We start from the raw sequence: 18,298 nt of genomic DNA on the forward strand, positions 1-18,298 counted from the left end.
CACGGAAAAGTGTAGCATCTTTTTTTCGCCAACCTTATTCCACACAACGGTTGCGATGTTCCTTTCAGCTATCCGCCCGTGCTCCAGGAAAGTGAAGAGAAGTAAGTTTGGTGTATCCAGCAATCATGTAGCTAACATTGGAAGCAGGAAAAGAGTCAAAGGCAGTAACACCCCCCTCCCCCCACTGTTGTAAAGCGTTCTGCATGTGGCGTCTGCGTGTGGCGTGCAGGTTACCTTCCCACCAAATGTGCCCCCAAACATGGACAACAATGTGACTCAAAAACAGTGTCTGGTAGCCTGCCTATAAGTGGCATTACGCTTGGTCTGCCACTTGTTGTCTGTAGCTGGTTGTGCTTTGCATGTGCGGGATTCTGCATTTCTAATCAAAACGTCAAACTTGGCACCGCACTTACTCGTGCCCGTAGCAAGACACCTGTCAAGTTTGAAATCCATCGGACTAACGGTTCGAGAGATATGCGCATAACACACACACACACACACACACACACACACACACACACACACACACACACACACACACACACAGACAGACAGACAGACAGACAGACAGACAGACAGACAGACAGACAGACGTTCATTCATATAGATAGATGCTGTAGATGTTAACATTTACATTCATTTGATTTGATTAATGAGTCCATATTTTTTGATCATGTGGTATGAGGGAAAGCTCCACAGGAGTTACTAAATACAGCATTTAGGACTACATGTACGAGAAGTCCTTGGACATTTGTCCACAATCCCATGCCAATTAGACAAACTCCATTTGCTGATGAAGATGATATGATTTAAGAACAGCTAATGGACCTCGAGGACTCAAATGTAAATAAGCTTACTATGGAGATCCAAAGTGTTAAATAGCAAACAAATAAAACATTATGGAATGAATAATCATATGAACTAAAAGAAGAAGAAAAACATATAGGTCATATGACGTAACAGATTTTAATGCAGGTAAGTTATAGCCTATATAATTCCAGCAGTTTTTATTTCAGAATGTCCTTTTAAATAGAAACTGCTTGGGTCTCCATACATTTTAAAAAGTATAAAATCATCAGTTAAGTGTTTTGCTGAATATATTGTGTGCTCGTTGTACCTTTTCCTCCAAGAGTTTAGTTGATAGATGGGAGAGGGTAGGGAATTTCCTTTTTTATGAAAAAACCCTACAGGTGCTTCCTGGTCTGTCGGATTCACACACACCTCCTTGTTGTAAACGTGTATAACATCTACATTTCCACTCATAAAACGTCTGCACCTCCAAACTACGCCTATTTTTAGCATTTTTCATCCAGTAATAGCCCCACGTGAGCGACGCTGTCTGTTTATTTTTAGAACCATAGACAGTAGAACGCACACTCCCCCGGCTCTTGCGTCAATGGAATCCCGTGTGTGCGTCACACGGAAGAACGTCTGTGTCAAACTCGACCCGGATTGGCTCACGACCCGGAAAGTTCCGCCGCCCTGTTCACCATGTTTGGGCATTGACCCGCCTTTTTTTGTCGACGCAGCCAAAATAAAACGAGTGTATGGAGCCTCCTGCGTTGGTCTGACCCAGTATGTGTGTGTGTGAGAGTGTGTTTGAATGAGTGTGTGTGCTGACAGCAGCTGACAAAGGTGACATTCAGTTTCACTCGTTTGGAATAAATGAAAAGCTTTAAAATCCGGATATTTACATGAACCAGGTAAGTGAAAGTGAACTGTTTGTTTGCATGTATTAAGGCTATTTATTCAGGGGGCCACATTCATGCTGATATTAAATGCCTACCTGTATGCTTAATTATAACTACTTCCATAATAATATAAGCTTATAGAACAAGGCTGACTGGACTACCCTTATACTCAAATAATGTTTAAAGATGCCATATGTGCCTCAGCCTCCCTCTTTGGTAGCAATCACAGCTAAACACTCAGTTGCAAGTTTGTTAGGTAGGCTACACCTAGCTAAACCTAATGCAGTCTAATACAACATCACTGCAACAAATCTTTCCTTCATAGTTATAATGTTAAGTTTTGTTAGAAGCATTTTAGAGATGTGTTGATTCAACTATACTACCTTTTGGGTGGATTACAAACAACACCGTACCAGCAGAACAAACCACAACCTCCAAAATGACCATGAAGATGAAACAACAATTTCAACCAAAACTGAGCATTAGTTTTATCTAGGTGCTCCTAATACAGCTGAGCATCTGAGTGTAATCTTATTATTATGGAAAGAGCAATTCTTGTTACATGATAAAATGTTGTTAAAATAGAGTATATTTTTTCATTAGTGATTCCTGCTAGTAGTACTACTACTGCTGCTACTGTACTGTTCAGTAGTTTCCGAAGAGTTTTATCAGCTGTCTCATCTACATTCTCAAATTAATAGGTCAGAGCGTATGTCAGTATCTTGATGAATTAACATGATTTTACATGTAAGTTTTATGTGTGGGTCTATTACTGTTGCTATATGAGAAGAAGTAACGAGTAGGGTATATTTATAGGGTATCAAATACATGTTGGACACTTGAGCAGCATGTTCTCCCCATAAGTCAAGCTTAAGTTTACAAATATAATTTAACAATCAGGTTTAAGTTTGAAAACTTTACAGAGTGAGGAAGTACGCATTTGTTGGTACACACCCATCCCCCCCCCACGCCTACCTTTCCCATTTAAGCTGGCATGCTGGCATTCAGCCCACCCTGAAATACAATCTGCAACACTCCCTAGTACAGTCCTTGTGAAAGAGGGTTGCCCTGCCACTGAAGGAGATTTTCAAAGCAATAACAGCCAGTAACATTATATCTGAATGCCCAACTGGACCACCCTCTGCATTTTATAAAGAGGACAGATTGGCCCTGAAGCTATAAAAATGGCATGCAGGGGAAATGAAACCGTGTGCGTTCAAGGTGTAAATGTAGGCTACTGTTTGGATGGTTGCAGAGTGGGGACTAAAAAATGCTGACCTAGATGATTTATGCATGATCTAATTTACTGGGATGCCTGAACTCCATTGCATGTATAACAACATGTTCAGACAGACACCTCCTTATCAGCCCTCATTATCCCCACTGATTTAACTTCTTTGGAAAAAAGTAAGCATAAAAAGTCACACTTTTAAGTACAACTTTGGAATTTGAATGTGTGACAATCGCCTTCAACACTTTTTCATACATAGAAACTTTTTTTGAATTACAAAAAAAACTTTCTTTGATGTAATGACACATACATGTAAACAATATTTTATGGACAAACATTGGAGTTTTCATCAGTAGTAATTTTTGCTGTGCTCTGTCCTAGCGATGCCCTGTGTACAAACCCTGTATGCATCCCTGCCGCATGAGACCTACTTCAGCTCTGAGTTCTTGAATCCTGACCTCAGTGCCAAACTGGTGATGGACATCAGTGGCCAAAAGGACCAGCTGTCTACATCTTCATTGCCCAGCATCAACACTTTAGTGGGAAATGGCTATGTGGGAGAGTTTGACGCTTATTCCTGCAAGATATCCACCGCTCCTTCCGCCGCTACAGTTTCATTTAGCCACGCCGCGGTAGCTGAAAGCTCCTGCTCTCAGATGCAGAACCAAGCCTTCAAACTGGATGATCTTCAGGTGTATGGCTGTTACCCAGGTTCCTTTGCACTGAGCTGCCTTGATGAAAAATCATGTGGCTCTGACTACTACGGCAGCCCAATTTATGCCGCTGCTTCTCCTCCATCATCTGGCTTTCAGGCCCAGTCTGCACCTGTCTGGGATTCCCCTTTCAGCCCCTACCCCTCAGCCCCCCCCTCCTCTGTGGCTGATAAGGCCTCTATGGCCCAGCAGCTCTCCTTTTTCACCTTTAGCACCACACCAGAGCAGCACTCTCCCCTGGGGCAGCATCAGGATGCTCAGCCGGGCCACGACGACCCTTTCTTCATGCCTCCTCAGCAGCATGTCTCTCCACTTCATTGTCCACCCATTTCCCTGGAGCACGTACCCCTGGAAAGCCCCAGGATAGTGGAGGGGGCCATGACGTCTCCAAAAACCCAGAATCCAGGATCCAGTGAGGGCCGCTGTGCAGTTTGTGGTGACAATGCATCCTGTCAGCACTATGGAGTCCGCACCTGTGAGGGTTGTAAAGGTTTCTTCAAGGTAAATAGCTGGACAGTATTTTGCAGGTTTATTCTACGGAGTCTGATAATTTGGCTGGGACGACATATCGGCTGATTATAGCTTTTTGCATATATCAGCGTATATGTCGAGCGATAAGCAACTATAAGATGCATTACAGAAGTGCCAAAGATTTGGGTAGTTTAGAAACAGTGACACCATACAAAATTTGTCACCCAGAGAGCATTGACAAGTTTATTTTTTCAACTGTACAATGTAGCATAGCAAGGAAGTACATATCTTGGTCACAAGACATATTTAAGGCATCATTATTAAAAGTCTGTCCTTATGTTATCATGCGTTTGTGTAAAAAAGCAATTATTGGATTTTTTTGAACTCTCAAATATTGATATCGGTATCAGCCTCAAAAATCCAGTATTGGTCGGACTATATTACTGAGTTACAAAAGATAGTATGCAGATTTCTTTTGGCGTTTGTCATTTACATTGTAATGTGTGCAGCATTACAAACCCATATTAATGTAATTTTCTCTCTGTTTGACAGCGAACTGTACAGAAAAATGCAAAGTATGTGTGCCTTGCCAATAAAGACTGTCCTGTGGACAAGAGGAGGAGAAACCGCTGCCAGTTCTGCCGTTTCCAGAAATGTCTTGCAGTGGGAATGGTCAAAGAAGGTAATGCAATGTCAGACTCCCTTTCAGTGACTCATGTATGACAACCAGAAACCGTTGTTTGTAATGACAGACATATGAAACCAGAGCCTTGTAGTGCCATCTGCAGAAAAAGAGAGACTGAAACTGATACAGCGGTTGTTTTTCAAATTGCGGGGTGCAGTGACGACCATGTAAGAGTCACAAACATGTGCTTCAAGTGTTCCTCTTTCTTTGTCCCTCTCTTAGTTGTTCGCACAGACAGCCTTAAAGGTCGCCGGGGTCGTCTTCCCTCCAAACCCAAGACTGTGGCCGAGTCTTCATCCACAACCCACAGTGTCAACACCATAGCCTCTCTTGTCAGGGCTCATTTAGACTCAAACCCAACCATTGGAAAGCTCGACTACTCCAAGGTAAATCTCAAGAATTGCAGCGTGTTCAGAGCATTTTGGTACCAATCAGATTGCTTACAATTACCTCAACACAGGATATAGAATGAAAGCGTAGACAGTGAACAGCTCAGTGATGGTATCTGCAGTTCTTTTCAGTAGCATTAACCCTTCCCTTCTCTTCCTCCTCAGTACGAGGAGACAGTGGACAACCTGAAAGAAAAGGAGGATGCTGGTGATATTCAGCAGTTTTATGATTTGCTGACTGGTGCTTTGGATGTAATAAGGAGCTGGGCTGAAACCATCCCAGGATTCACAGAATTCTGCACAGAGGACCAGGAGCTGCTCCTTGAATCAGGCTTTGTTGAACTCTTCATTCTGCGACTCGCATACAGGTCAGCTTCTTTTATAGTAAAAAAAAGAAAAAAAGCCACGTTAACTAATATTTTACTAGACTAATGTGCACCTTTTCAATATGCTGACTCTACTATTGGTTTGAAACTGTGCAGGTCAAATCCTGAGAAGAACAAGCTGATCTTCTGTAACGGTTTGGTCCTCCACCGACTGCAGTGCATTCGCAGTTTTGGTGACTGGATTGACTCCATCATGGATTTCTCCCAGAGCCTTCACCGCATGAACTTAGATGTCTCCTTGTTTGCCTGCCTTGCAGCGTTAGTTATCATCACCGGTGAGAGCTTCTGTTTGCCTTTCATTACAGTGAATCTCACTGCATTTGAATTTCATGTTTATATTCAGGACTGTATTTCTCATGAGACCATCTTCTGCATCTAGATCGCCATGGCCTCAAAGAGCCCAAACGGGTCGAGGACTTTCAGACTCATCTCATCACTTGTTTAAGGGAACACATGAGCGGAAACGGATCGGAACCAAGTCGCTCCCAGTCCAGCTATCTTTCTCGTCTTCTGGGCAAACTCCCCGAATTGAGGACTCTGTGCACACAGGGCCTACAGCGCATCTTCTACCTGAAACTGGAGGACCTGGTTCCCCCTCCACCAATAGTGGAGAAAATCTTTATGGATACTCTGCTGTTCTGAAAAAAACACAAACATAAATGATAGACACAAAGCCCCTAATGAGAGGTTTTATGATTGAACTCTACTGGTGAACATCCTTCTATCACATTGACTTGTGTGCTGAAAATGTCTGGCATTGTTCAAGAGACCATTATTTTTCTAACATTAAGTTTAAAAACTGAATATGTTACCTGTGTGAATACCGCATAAAGATGTCACAGACAGAGTGGAAATACTATTAACAGTTCAGGACACAGTTTATATATATATATATATGTTTGTGTGCATTTGTAAAATGACTTTATTGCTGTGCTGGATGTGTGAATGTTGTCCTGCTATGCAGCTATTAAGACATGGATATTTGGCTAGACGCAATCCCATGGTTACATACTCAGCTTTTCTTATAAACAAAAGAAACACACTAATCTCTTAAAAAGCGTGATTTGCTTTTTAATCCAAGCTGAGATAGTCCTACTTTTCAAAAGGGAAATTTTAATATTTTCTTTGTATCACAAAAGATAGTTTTAGTCGCAATCATGCTCCTGTGGAAGGTCTTGGACCAAAGTTTACTCTTATTTTGATACTGCCACTTACAAACCTTATTGCCTTATGCTAATCAAAATGTTCTGCTATAACTCCTCCCTGCCATTTTGCAACACCTTGTAAAGGCTGATGCTGGCAGGGTTCCTGTTGAACCGCATGTTCCTGTAACAACATAAGTTGTACTTTTAAGAACAAAAATGGACTTGCTGAATGGAAATACAAAGTGCCTTTTATAAAGCCTCACTCCTTGAATCATAATAAGTAACACTAAGCGAGTTTTCATTCCAAATATCACATAGCCGTATTTATTACAGATGTGAAATAATCTTTTACACCATCAAATTTATTTTTGTATTTGATATGAAGTGCCTGAGGCATGCGATTGTCAATACCCTTTGACAAAAACATTTCAGGGTCTGCTTCTATCCACAATTACAACAATTACAACAATACAGTATACCCTGATTTGTTTTTACCCAAAACTACTTGAAAATACACATGCACAAGCAGACATTTCATGTTTGGCATCAACTGGTTACTTGTCTTTGGCAGCAAATCTGTTACCCTACATGTGTTCGTAAAATCTTCCACATTATTTCTTTGAGTTGTGCAGTTTATTTTGTATTTTCATCTCAAAATGAGCTAAATAAATATCTTAAGGAATCACAGTGAAATGTGATGAAAAGATGAGCAGCTATGAGCACTTCAAACAGTATTCAAACAATATGAAGAACACTTCTTTCTCCTACTGTATGTGTTTTGGTTGCAACATGTGTGGACTTTGAAAATACTGCCAGGGCTTTCGTAAAATAGTGCAGAAGTGTTAAAAGACACCACTGGTTGCCTTTATTTAAATGTTAGGGAATGGAGTGATATATTTCCTGTATGCCTTGTTGCCTTTGCCATATTGTAGTTTCTATGCTCTCTGAATATATCTTTATTTTCTTCTGGTTTCTATTGGGGAAGATGAGTATTTACTATAAGTGCCAATTTCTCTATATGTTTGTTTCAATTAATTATGGTATAAAACTCACAGGTTGTATATATAAAATGGTTAAAGAATAAGGCAGGCGATATTCTAGATTTTGTTGTCAACAAATTAGTTTCGCTTTGCCAGACCCGCCTCCAAAGCGTGCTGGAGGAGGGTCTGGCTACTCCACATAGCATTCGGCGATAGGAGGAAAACGTGCTCTGGTTTATTGGCATTTCTTTAAACCAATCACAATCATTTTGGGCAGTGCTAAGCACTGGAGAAAAGCTGTGGCGCCGCTGCAAAATAGGCTCGGAAGGAACTTGTTTTGGTGGAACGTGTATGTTTAAAAGTTGTTTTAGTCATGCAACAGAAAACTCAAATTGGACAGCTAGTCTAGCTAGCTGTCTGGATTTACCCTGCAGAGATCTGAGGAGCAGTTAACCATAGTCCTCATAAATCTACCGGAGTTTAAAATGCCAACACAAAGGAAGCCCAAAGCAACGGATGTCCGGCCTAAAGGAGTGAAATCCGACTGATTTTCCGGCGGCAACGGAGCAACCCCCGGAAGTGGAACGTCAACGATATACAGTAGACTATCAACAAATTGACCAAAAAAAACAAAATCAACAATGTGTTATGTGTCCATCTCTCAATACTTTCCAACTTCCCTACTCTGTCTCTGGCTCTCAGCCCCAAGCCCACTGGTTCTTGCTGAAGAAGATGTACATCTTTTTTAAAAACAGGTCACTAATATAGACTTTCCTTTTTTTTTTAAAAGCTAAATAATTTCCTCAAACAGCGGGGCACTGTAGCTTTTGGCAAATGTTACTCCAACAAGTAAATTATTTTCAGCTGTGGATTTGTGCTAGTGAGTATTTGCAGCAGCAGAACTGTGTTTGTGGGACTGCAGTGCCCAGATTCATCGTAATGAATGAACATGTCACTCAGTGTAACAATGTGGCTCATTGATTTTGTACAAACATTCATTCCTCCCATAAGATTAATCCTCACGACTTTGGCGACCCCCTGCCTTTTCTTTTAGCGCCACTAGGAGGTTGACACTCTGACTGAAATGTCTTAACATCTAATGGGTGTATTGCCATGCAATCTGGTACAGCATTCATGCTCGCCCCCTTCAGGATGAATTGAAATAACGTTGGTAATCCCCTGACTTTTCATCTAGCGCCATCACCAGTTCAAAATTTGTATTTGTCCAATACTTTGCTAAATACCCAAAGAACTAAAGACGTTCCCATCAGCATGTGTTTAATGCTAACTAACAAATGTTTGCATGCTAACACGCTGAATTAAGATGGTGAACATTGGAAACATCAGAATGTTAGCATAAGCATTGTCATCATGCTAACATGCTGACACTGTGCACAGGCTACGTTCTCTTAATACATCCATGGGCAAAACGTGAGTTATATAAATTCATCGATGTTTTTGGTTTTTATATGATTTGTTGACAGAAAAAAAGAAAAAGAAATCACCAGACCTATTCTTTAAGAAGAATTTTTCAGTCAGATGGTGCAGTGCGGGCATTATTTAACACAGCACTCACTATGCTGCAGCTTGTTACATATTAATGTTGTGATGAAAAGTGACCAAAAGTAGTCCTTCATCTCATTTTGACTAAGTCTGTTGTTTTGTCACACATGGTGTTGATGTTGGCAACATCCCTGACCAAAGGGAAGACGACACCGTGCCACTCTCAGCCAGAGCAGAGTGCAACAGCACAGCATTCAGCCTCTCAACACCCGATCCTACTGTACACCACGTTCCGGTCATCTGGATTTTGGTGTTGGCAGACAGAGCGGAAAAAAGGGACAAGAGTAGAAAAAAGGAGTAGGCAATATGAAAGCTAGCTTGCATTGAGGTGTTCATTATGTTACAAAATGGCAAGCATGCTGCCCAAGTCAGATGTAATGGGAACAGCAGACGAGTACAGTTTCATAAGAAGGATTTAGATGAATACGGCAGCTTTTTTTAAATCAGAACTATCTACTGTGTTAATCCCTTTTGACTTTTCATACTTTATGGTCACGTATCCATGACAAGTCAGACATGTTGCCTCTTCACAAACTCAAAATACATCCCACTGTCTATATTTGTCATGTTTAAACTCACAGTGTTTCTTCACACCAAGTCATAGTACCTTTCCAAAAGTGGAAAGGTACTATCTGAAGCTGCCATTTGACCCTTAACTTTTGACCTGTGCCCTGACATGCAACACTCTGCATGGCTCACTTGTCATGGTGATTTGTTGCAAGAACATGCTGAACCCCACTTGCTTCTGCACCACCTCCTACTGTACAGGTTTGATAATGTGTCATTTGTGAAATATTTGCTGTTTTTTATTTAGGGCAGATGTATTTTTTTGGCAGAATTTTCTTGACAATTTTAGCTTTCTAACCAGGATGTAACTAAGTACATTTACTCAAGTACTGTACTGCTGTGGTATGTGAAGGCGATGTTGGGAGAGCATAATGTTCAAAGTAAGCCTTAATACATGGAACGAGTTGGCTTATTCTCTTCACACATTTTCGGTTTTCTTAGTGGGGCTGTAGCTCAATCAAGCCCTGTCGCCGCCCATGCATGTAGGGCAGCCTATATTGCACTGCACCGTGTTTTCTCCACTGGAAATCACTTTGTCCCATTTTCTTGCACGTTGAGCCAACGTGGATGGCACTTGATCATGTTTTTTTTTTACCATAGGTGCATCCAAGAGGGTCCTTTTGCTGCATTTTTTCCAAACATGGGGGCACTAGGAGGTGCCAATACATTCAGTAGAAATATTTCACAGAAAAGGTGAAAACTTTGACCTGGTGGGGCTAGAGGAAAAGTCAGGGGATCATTAACTTATTCCTCTGAGGATGATGAATGTGTGTACAAAATTTAATGTCAATATATACAATAGTTGTTCAGATATTTTGGTATAAACTAAAGTGGTGGACCAACCAACTAACTGTTGTATAGTAAAACAATATGAATACAGATTCAGCAACTGCAATGTTTATTTCTCTCATAAAATGTTTTCAAAAACACATTTCAGTGAACTATTTCTGTAAATTTTGAGACAGTTTCCCAACGAGCCGCCATGTTGGTCCATTTTGAAATATGGGAGCAGACATCACGAGTAAAGTGTTCATACAATCAGGTGTGGCCATTGCGGTTGTGGGAGGATGTAGCCTGTTTCCTTTGCTTGTCAGTGGTCATTGAAGAGAAATTGATAACTGGTACGTGTCCACTGTGGTGTTTTTTTGACAGCAGTGATTGCCCCGCTTCCTAGCATTGGTGGGCTTGGTGGGCTTGCCACTAGCAGTTGTCAATTTCGCTTTAATGACACTGGCTACAGCCTCGCAAAACTGCAATGGCTGTATCTAATTGGACAAACACTTCTCTTGTGGGTTGTCTGCTCCCGTATTTCAAAACAGAGAACCGCGGGGACCCCTGGTTAGCTCACCTGGTAGAGCAGGCGCCCATATGTAGAGGTTTATTACTCGACGCAGAGGTCACAGGTTCGTGCATCCTGCATCCCTTTGCTGCATGTTGTTCTCCCCTTTCATGTCTTAGCTGTCCTATCCAAATAAAGGCTTAAAAATGCCCAAAAAATAATCTTAAAAAAAAACAGACTAACATTGTGGCTCATTTGGAAAACTTTCTCTTAGTTTACAAAAATAGTTCACCGAAATAATTTATGGGAGAAATAGGCTATGTAGTTGGGGAATCAGTCTTCATTTTAGATCGACAATGATCAATTTTAAAGATTTTTGTGTGTTTTCGAGAGGCGGTGAGTCGAGCTGGACACCCCTGATTTGCATAAAGTAGTCCGGACCTCAACTTTATGCAAATGAGGAGCAGGAACTCGACGCCCCACTTCTTGAAAATCGCCACGCTACCAGAATGCATTGCCCAGCTGCTCACATAGACAATGAATGAGTAGCGTGGAAATTACACTTGCCAGTGGACCCAAAGGCTACCATAAGTGGTAAGCCCATCAAGCTTACAAATGCTGAAAAGCAGAGTGATCCCTCCCGTCAAACAATGCCACTGTGGACTCGTACCATTAAGCACATAATACAGTCCGTGACGTAAATGTCGTCATCAGAGGGTATATACGTAAGCTCTGTGCGGATGTCTGCATGCAGCTAATTTTTTGTGACGCGTAGACACTTCACTACATTTGCAGAACGAGTCCTCCAAGCTGATAGTATAAACAGACTTAGTTTGAACCTGTAGGATCCGCAGCTGTCCATATACACGTCTGTTCGGGAGTATAATCAAGCCTTTAATGTTGTGTACAGCACCTTTAAGTCATCAAAATTGTAGATATTGGCCTGTCACAAAGATGTGTGTGTTTGTGTGTCTGTGTGTGTGTGTCTGTGTGTGTGTGTGTGTGCATGAACAGTTGATTGCTGGAGAGGATATTGTTCCAGCGGGAGGAAAGCTAATAGGTTTGTTTGTGAGGATGCTGCACCTGTCGTTTGTTGATGGATTGAGCTGTAAATAGCTTTGTGATGCTGTTTAGCGCTCATTGGGTGCTTCTGTATTTCCCTCTGTTTTCTTCTTTACTGTTCTTCCTCTTCTGTACGCTTTTATGCACAGGTGCACATAACATTCTGCAGATTTTTATCCTATTTATTTTCCTGAACATATCCCTCACTATGCTTCAGAAAAAGACAACACTGAAGGTGTCTTAAGAGAAGTTGGCATGATGATTTTATTCCAGTGATGACCACAGAATCTCACATGTTCATACAAACAAACATTCATTTGTACACATGTGTACACACTGTACATACATGCAACAGTACTTTTATGTATGTGGGTGTGCTGTTGAGTTTGGAAAACCCTCTGTGAGTCTATTTATAGCAGGCTATTGTTGAGCCCCTAGAAACCTCTGTAATTGGATCTTGTCTCTGCAAGGGAGTCCGGTGATAAATTAGTTGGCAGACGTCATTGCTCATGCCATCACTGTGATAACTGTACGCCCCACATCACTGTCTTAAACTCTTAGTCTCCTCAGGATTAAATTCATAAGTGAATGGCGAGCTGGCTGAATTATCATTCTGAAGTGTAAGAAAGGAAAGGACGGTGGAAACCTAGTAACTCAGTCTGTCTTACTGTCTTTGTTGTGTCCTTGGGTATTAACTGGTCTTTCAGTACTGCACTTCAAAGACGTATAAAATGCTTCAAAGCTAGTAACCCTAAAATTATAATTTTGCTGTTATTATGATAGATTTAAGATTACACCAGTAAACAGTTTGGCTTTTTGCCTAAAAGTATTATACTAAATATTTTATTATGTTTTGTATACAATGTGTTCAAAGAGTTTAAGTCTCTTTTATTCTGTTTGCCTTGAGTTTTTCCTTTCATTATTACTGTATAAAACGAGAAAAAAGGTGTTTGGAGCAACACAGGTAAAAGAAAAAGACTGAAACATTGACTGCAAACAGATCACAGACAGTTTTATTTTACAAACAATAAACTTTATAACTCTACACCTTTAAAACCTTAACTAACCTTAACTATAAAGATGTGAATATACTACTGAAGAAGCACAGTTAGCAATACAAGTGTGTGTGTGTGTGTGTGTGTGTGTGTGTGTGTGTGGTGTGTGTGTGTGTGTGTGAGTGTGTGCGTGCGTGAGTGTGTGAGTGTGTGTGTGTGTGTGTGTGTGTGTGTGTGTGTGTGTGTGTGTGTGTGTGTGTGTGTGTGTGTGTGTGTGTGTGTGCGTGTGTGCGCGTGCATATGTCAGCCGCAGAATATGAGAATGTTACAATTATAAAACAAGATTGACAGGACAGATAGTGTTGCACTGGCAGATGACAGTTCCTGGCTGCGTGCTTGAGAAGTTATTCACAGACACCCACACCCACACACACACACACACACACACACACACACACACACACACACACACACAGCCCCAACACAGGGATCAGGTGCAAGGGGATGGCAAAGAAGGGGGCTGGTGGACAGGGTGAAGTGTATGTGTGTGTGTGTGTGTGTGTGTGTGTGTGTCTGTGCATGCATGCGTGCGTGCGTGTGTGCGTGTGTGTGTGTGCATGTGTGTGTTGAGGGATGGGTTCAAGGTCAGAGGAAACACATGGTGCAAACCAGAAACTAGCATAGGCTGTTGGTATAAGGTACAACATATATATTTAAATAACTGCCTCAATCAACAAGTCACACTCTGACTGCTAAAAATGTTTTTACATAAAGCCTCTTTAACTGTAATTTATAACCATTACGAGAAATAACATTTCTTGAACAGTTTTGGATACTTCTCCTTGAGAGCTTTGGAAAGGATAAAGCATCACACATGAGGAAACATGAGGAGCTGTTAAAAATAGGAATTAACATATAGGCTTTCACACATTGTAAAGAAGGAGTATGAGGGTTATTTACTTTTGTACGATACATTTGTGGCAGCATATTACTGTACGAGAGTGCAAGTTTTAACATGTCAAGTTGTTTGTTTGCATGCATAACTGTATGATCACATATACTCTTTAGTATGTATGTCATGTTGTGGGGGTGTGACAAAGAATTAAACTGATGGGCAGCAATGTACTTATAGTGGACTTAACGGTAAAACGCAATGAAGTACAGTAAAAAAAAAATTTTTACCCTTTACTTATGGCAGTTAGAAGGTTACCCCAACAGAAAATCTGTTGTCCATCTGACAAAAACTGCTTTAGAGATATACATACTACAAACACCTGGTATTACTGCCTTGTTAATGCTGTTTAATTAAAGAGCAAAAAGGAGAGAACCATGAACACTTTATATCACAGACCGCATAATTTGTTCTTACTGTGTAATTACAAGAATGGTAAATAATTGGTTTGGATTGGCTATGTTTAATCCATCTACATTCATCTAAAATACCTAGTTGTTATTGTGTTGTTGTCCATAGTGTTTTTTTCTTTTACAGTAAATGTAAGTACCTGTAAGCAGGAGCGATTCTAGGATCCAACCTTTAGGGGGGCTTAGCCCCTAATGAGAATGTGACATGGATACAGTGCCTTGCAAAAGTGTTAACCCTCCCTGCTAAATCAATAATTTAATTATCTGATCATCTCTGAGCTAGCTACTGAACAACAATGTCAGCTAACGTTTTTTGACACTATTAAAGAGACACGCCGACTTATTGGGACTTTAGCTTATTCACCGTATCCCCCAGAGTTAGATAAGTCCATACATACCCTTCTCATCTCCGTGCATGTCGTAACTCTGTCTGGCGCACCCACCGCTAGCCTAGCTTAGCCCAGATCCTGGAGGTAACCGGCTCCATCTAGCCTACTGCTCCCAATAAGTGACAAAATAACGCCAACATTTTCCTAATTACGCGTTGTGATTTGTATAGTCACAGCAGGTACAAATAACAAGGTCACATGAGACACAGCCATCTTCTAACCGTATACATACGCACAACCGGCGCAACGTCATAGAATGTCTCTGAACAGATTCACGCCCACTTTTAGGGGAAAACAATCCCGCGTTCCCCATAGACGACAACAGCATCACGACAGAGGAAATGTAAATCACTCCAAACTTTTACTTTAAACAAACCGTTTTGAATTAATAACTATGCTGAAAGGTTGCTGAGTAGTTTGTTGCACCAGCAATACATCCAAAAACCCCTGTCTTCGATTTGTCCTCTTGCCATGACCTAAAATAGATCCTGATAGATGAGCTTTGGCTCCAGGCTATAGACCGCGCTGTCACATCAGGAGAGAAACAGATGTTGTGTAGCGGGTTAATCAAGACTTTCACACCTATATATGAGGCTCATAAGAAACGTGAATATTGTCAGTCAGTGTGGTAAATGATGCTGGTGACAGTTACTACTGATGGATAGCTGACGTTAGCTTTAGTGGGAAGGGAACAGTTTAGCAGCATCAGACTGTCATCTCCAACTAGATCTCAGCTTACAGATCGAACAGTTGGTTATTATTAACAGGTTGATTAATTACAGACGACACTCAGCCTAACCTTTAGCCTTTTAGCGAAGTACCCGTATGTGCCGGTTGTGCGCATACTGGGAACTATATTCTCAGAAGGCGAAGCACTGCTACTTCTGCTACTTGGCCGGAGTGATTTGCTTGCAGCACCTGAGAAGCCCCGTGGTGAGGAGCAGAGGGTAACAACGGTGCTTTTTAATTCTGACTTTATAAGTCACAATAACAACCAATTTGACACAATATTCTAACATTCAGCAATTTTAGTTGCTTACATTTCAATTTGGGTTCTAATCTGCGCCAGGAAATAACAAACTTCTTCTCTGGGGACCACCAATGATAAACTTCACAAGCGCACTCCTGCTCTCCCTCTGTCAAACCTGTCTCAAGCCCTTTGAACCTGTAATTGTTTGTCACTAACAGACCAGTCCGCAACTCTAACTTGAAGCACCAAAATTGATTGAAAAAAAAAGTTTTTTAGAATTTTTAGGGGGGCTAAGATGAAATTTAGGGGGGGGCTAAAATCGCCCATGCCTGTAAGAACCTGTAAGTATTTCATTGGTATTTGATTTATACAACAAAATGCAAAACGCAAGCTGGATTATAAAGTGTTACCCCTAATCAATGCAGCTCTGACTTAGCGTTACACTGTACCAGGTCAGCAAGCAGATGCTATGCTATACACAAGAAACTAACAATAAGAAAGCAAATACTGCATATTAGCAGCTGTTTCTTCAGCCAAAAATTAGGCAATGGCACAAATGGATCCTTTTGAGCAGAAGAGACTTGACAAAGACACAACTCAGTATCAGAGAGATGAAGGCTGCCCATCACTCTCACAGAGTTACATAACCAGCCTGAAGCAAAGGGAGCTAGCACCCCTCTGATCACAAGGTGGCTCTGAGCTTAGCTTTCAGGGGTTGACATTGAGGGCTAAAACTGCTGCTCCTTCTAAGTGTTTGGATGGCCTTCAAGGCAGTCTGCCACCCACAGGACTCTGTTGACTTAATGCTGGTCTATTTTTAAATCAATATCGGCTACAGTCAACACATGACTGAACATCTAAAATGTCACACATGCACATACATTGAATGGGACAGGACTCAACATGACTGAACATTTTTCGTGGAGAGCTCTTGTCACAGTAGCTGCTGATTTAATTATCTCCTACTTCATGGACTGACATGAAATTTGGTACTCACATTGGTTACCACATCCCCAGAATTAATAACTTTGGTGATCCCTTAACTTTTCTAGTGCCATCATCAGGCCAACATTTTAATTTGTCCTGCAAAACTAATGACTGTACCAACCATTGTGAAGATCGTCAGTTGCGGATCTAAACCATTTCAAATAGAGGGGCCAGGCTGGGGCCACATGCAAATGTGTCATGAGTCTTAATATTACAGGCGCACTAGTGGCTACCCTTGTCCCACCCACTGGAAATGAGTTGATGCAAAGCTAATTAATTATCACAACACAAAACAAAACTTTCTGTATTTCTTTATTTTCTTTTTTAAATATCTATTTCTTTCGCTATGTTTACAAAATGGTGTCATCCAGCAACATTCACTTGTGAGTGATGCGTTTTACGTCACAGCTGAGAAATGAAACAACAGCGTTTAGCTTTGGAGATGAAGAGGACTGCTTCAGTTTATAATAATGTTGTAGGTCAGGGTACTAAGTTCCAGAGGTGTCAATTCCAGGTCCAGAAAGTAAAAGTCCTGCCATGTGTTTATTCCACCAATGAACTCAGCCAGCTGATTTTACTAATTAGCAGCTGATTTCACTAATTAGTAGTGAAATCAGCTGGCTGAGTTCATTGGTGGAATAAACACATGGCAGGACTTTTACTTTCTGGACCTGGAATTGACACCTCTGCTAAGTTCTAAACATACTATTTCGCATTTATATTGCATTAAAATTACAAGAAAATGACCTCTTCTGAAGAGTCCATGTTTTTTTTAATCCTTCATGTCCTCCTTGATTTTAAAGCTACATTGTGTAAGAATTTCTCCCATCTAGCAGTGAAATTGTATGTGACCATATGACAACCAACTGAATATTACTTTCTAGCCCCTCCCATTCCGAGCGCGTTGTAACTCCTACGGTGGCCGTATTATTCCAAGAAGTATGACTTCGTCCATGAGTGTTCCTTCCAGTGTAATAATAGTTTTACGTTATTTTGGTACCATTTCATTGCTAACATCAGCTATCAGGTTCTAAACATATGCAATCTAATGTTAGAAAAGTATCAGTGCTATTGTTATTCTGTATATTGTACAAGATTAATAGTGTAAGGCAATGTTTACAGCTTAGGAGAGAAGCAACGGAGGTTTGTGTTTTTAATATATTTCTCTGGGCAGTATGAACAATGTCAATGAAACCGAAATTAGCTCTTAGTATCTCCATTGTTTACACAAGTCTGTGTTACAACTGCACATTACGTGAGTTGTCTGCCAGGGAAATCACGACACATACGATTACGTTTATGTTACAAGGTAGACAATCCTTTTTCATCATTGACGCGAGGAAAAGTATCCTAGACGTCGTTCTAACGTTATGCACAACCATAGTTGTGCATAACGTTAGCCAAGCAACTATAAAACTTTGAATTTACACAAA

General features: G+C 40.9%; 1 protein-coding gene across 1 annotated transcript; it reads left to right on the plus strand.

The window, feature by feature from the left end:
• Window positions 1–1,549: 1,549 nt before the first annotated feature.
• LOC114553786 (probable nuclear hormone receptor HR38) lies at window positions 1,550–7,685 on the plus strand. Its single transcript, XM_028575140.1, has 7 exons — window positions 1,550–1,703; window positions 3,304–4,136; window positions 4,659–4,788; window positions 5,014–5,177; window positions 5,346–5,548; window positions 5,663–5,841; window positions 5,946–7,685. Exons 2-7 carry the CDS (start codon window positions 3,306–3,308, stop codon window positions 6,206–6,208), a joined length of 1,770 nt encoding a protein of 589 aa, XP_028430941.1. The 5' UTR covers window positions 1,550–1,703; window positions 3,304–3,305; the 3' UTR covers window positions 6,209–7,685.
• Window positions 7,686–18,298: the final 10,613 nt, after the last annotated feature.

This window comes from Perca flavescens, chromosome 4 (genome assembly GCF_004354835.1).
Source record: "Perca flavescens isolate YP-PL-M2 chromosome 4, PFLA_1.0, whole genome shotgun sequence".
Taxonomy (NCBI): Eukaryota; Metazoa; Chordata; class Actinopteri; order Perciformes; family Percidae; genus Perca; species Perca flavescens.

Coding starts and splice junctions, on each gene's coding strand:
- LOC114553786 (XM_028575140.1), top strand. CDS start 3,306: ATGCCCTGTGTACAAACCCTGTATGCATCCCTGCCGCATGAGACCTAC. Junction 4,137..4,658: donor GTTGTAAAGGTTTCTTCAAG/GTAAATAGCTGG, acceptor TCTGTTTGACAG/CGAACTGTACAGAAAAATGC. Junction 5,549..5,662: donor ATTCTGCGACTCGCATACAG/GTCAGCTTCTTT, acceptor GAAACTGTGCAG/GTCAAATCCTGAGAAGAACA.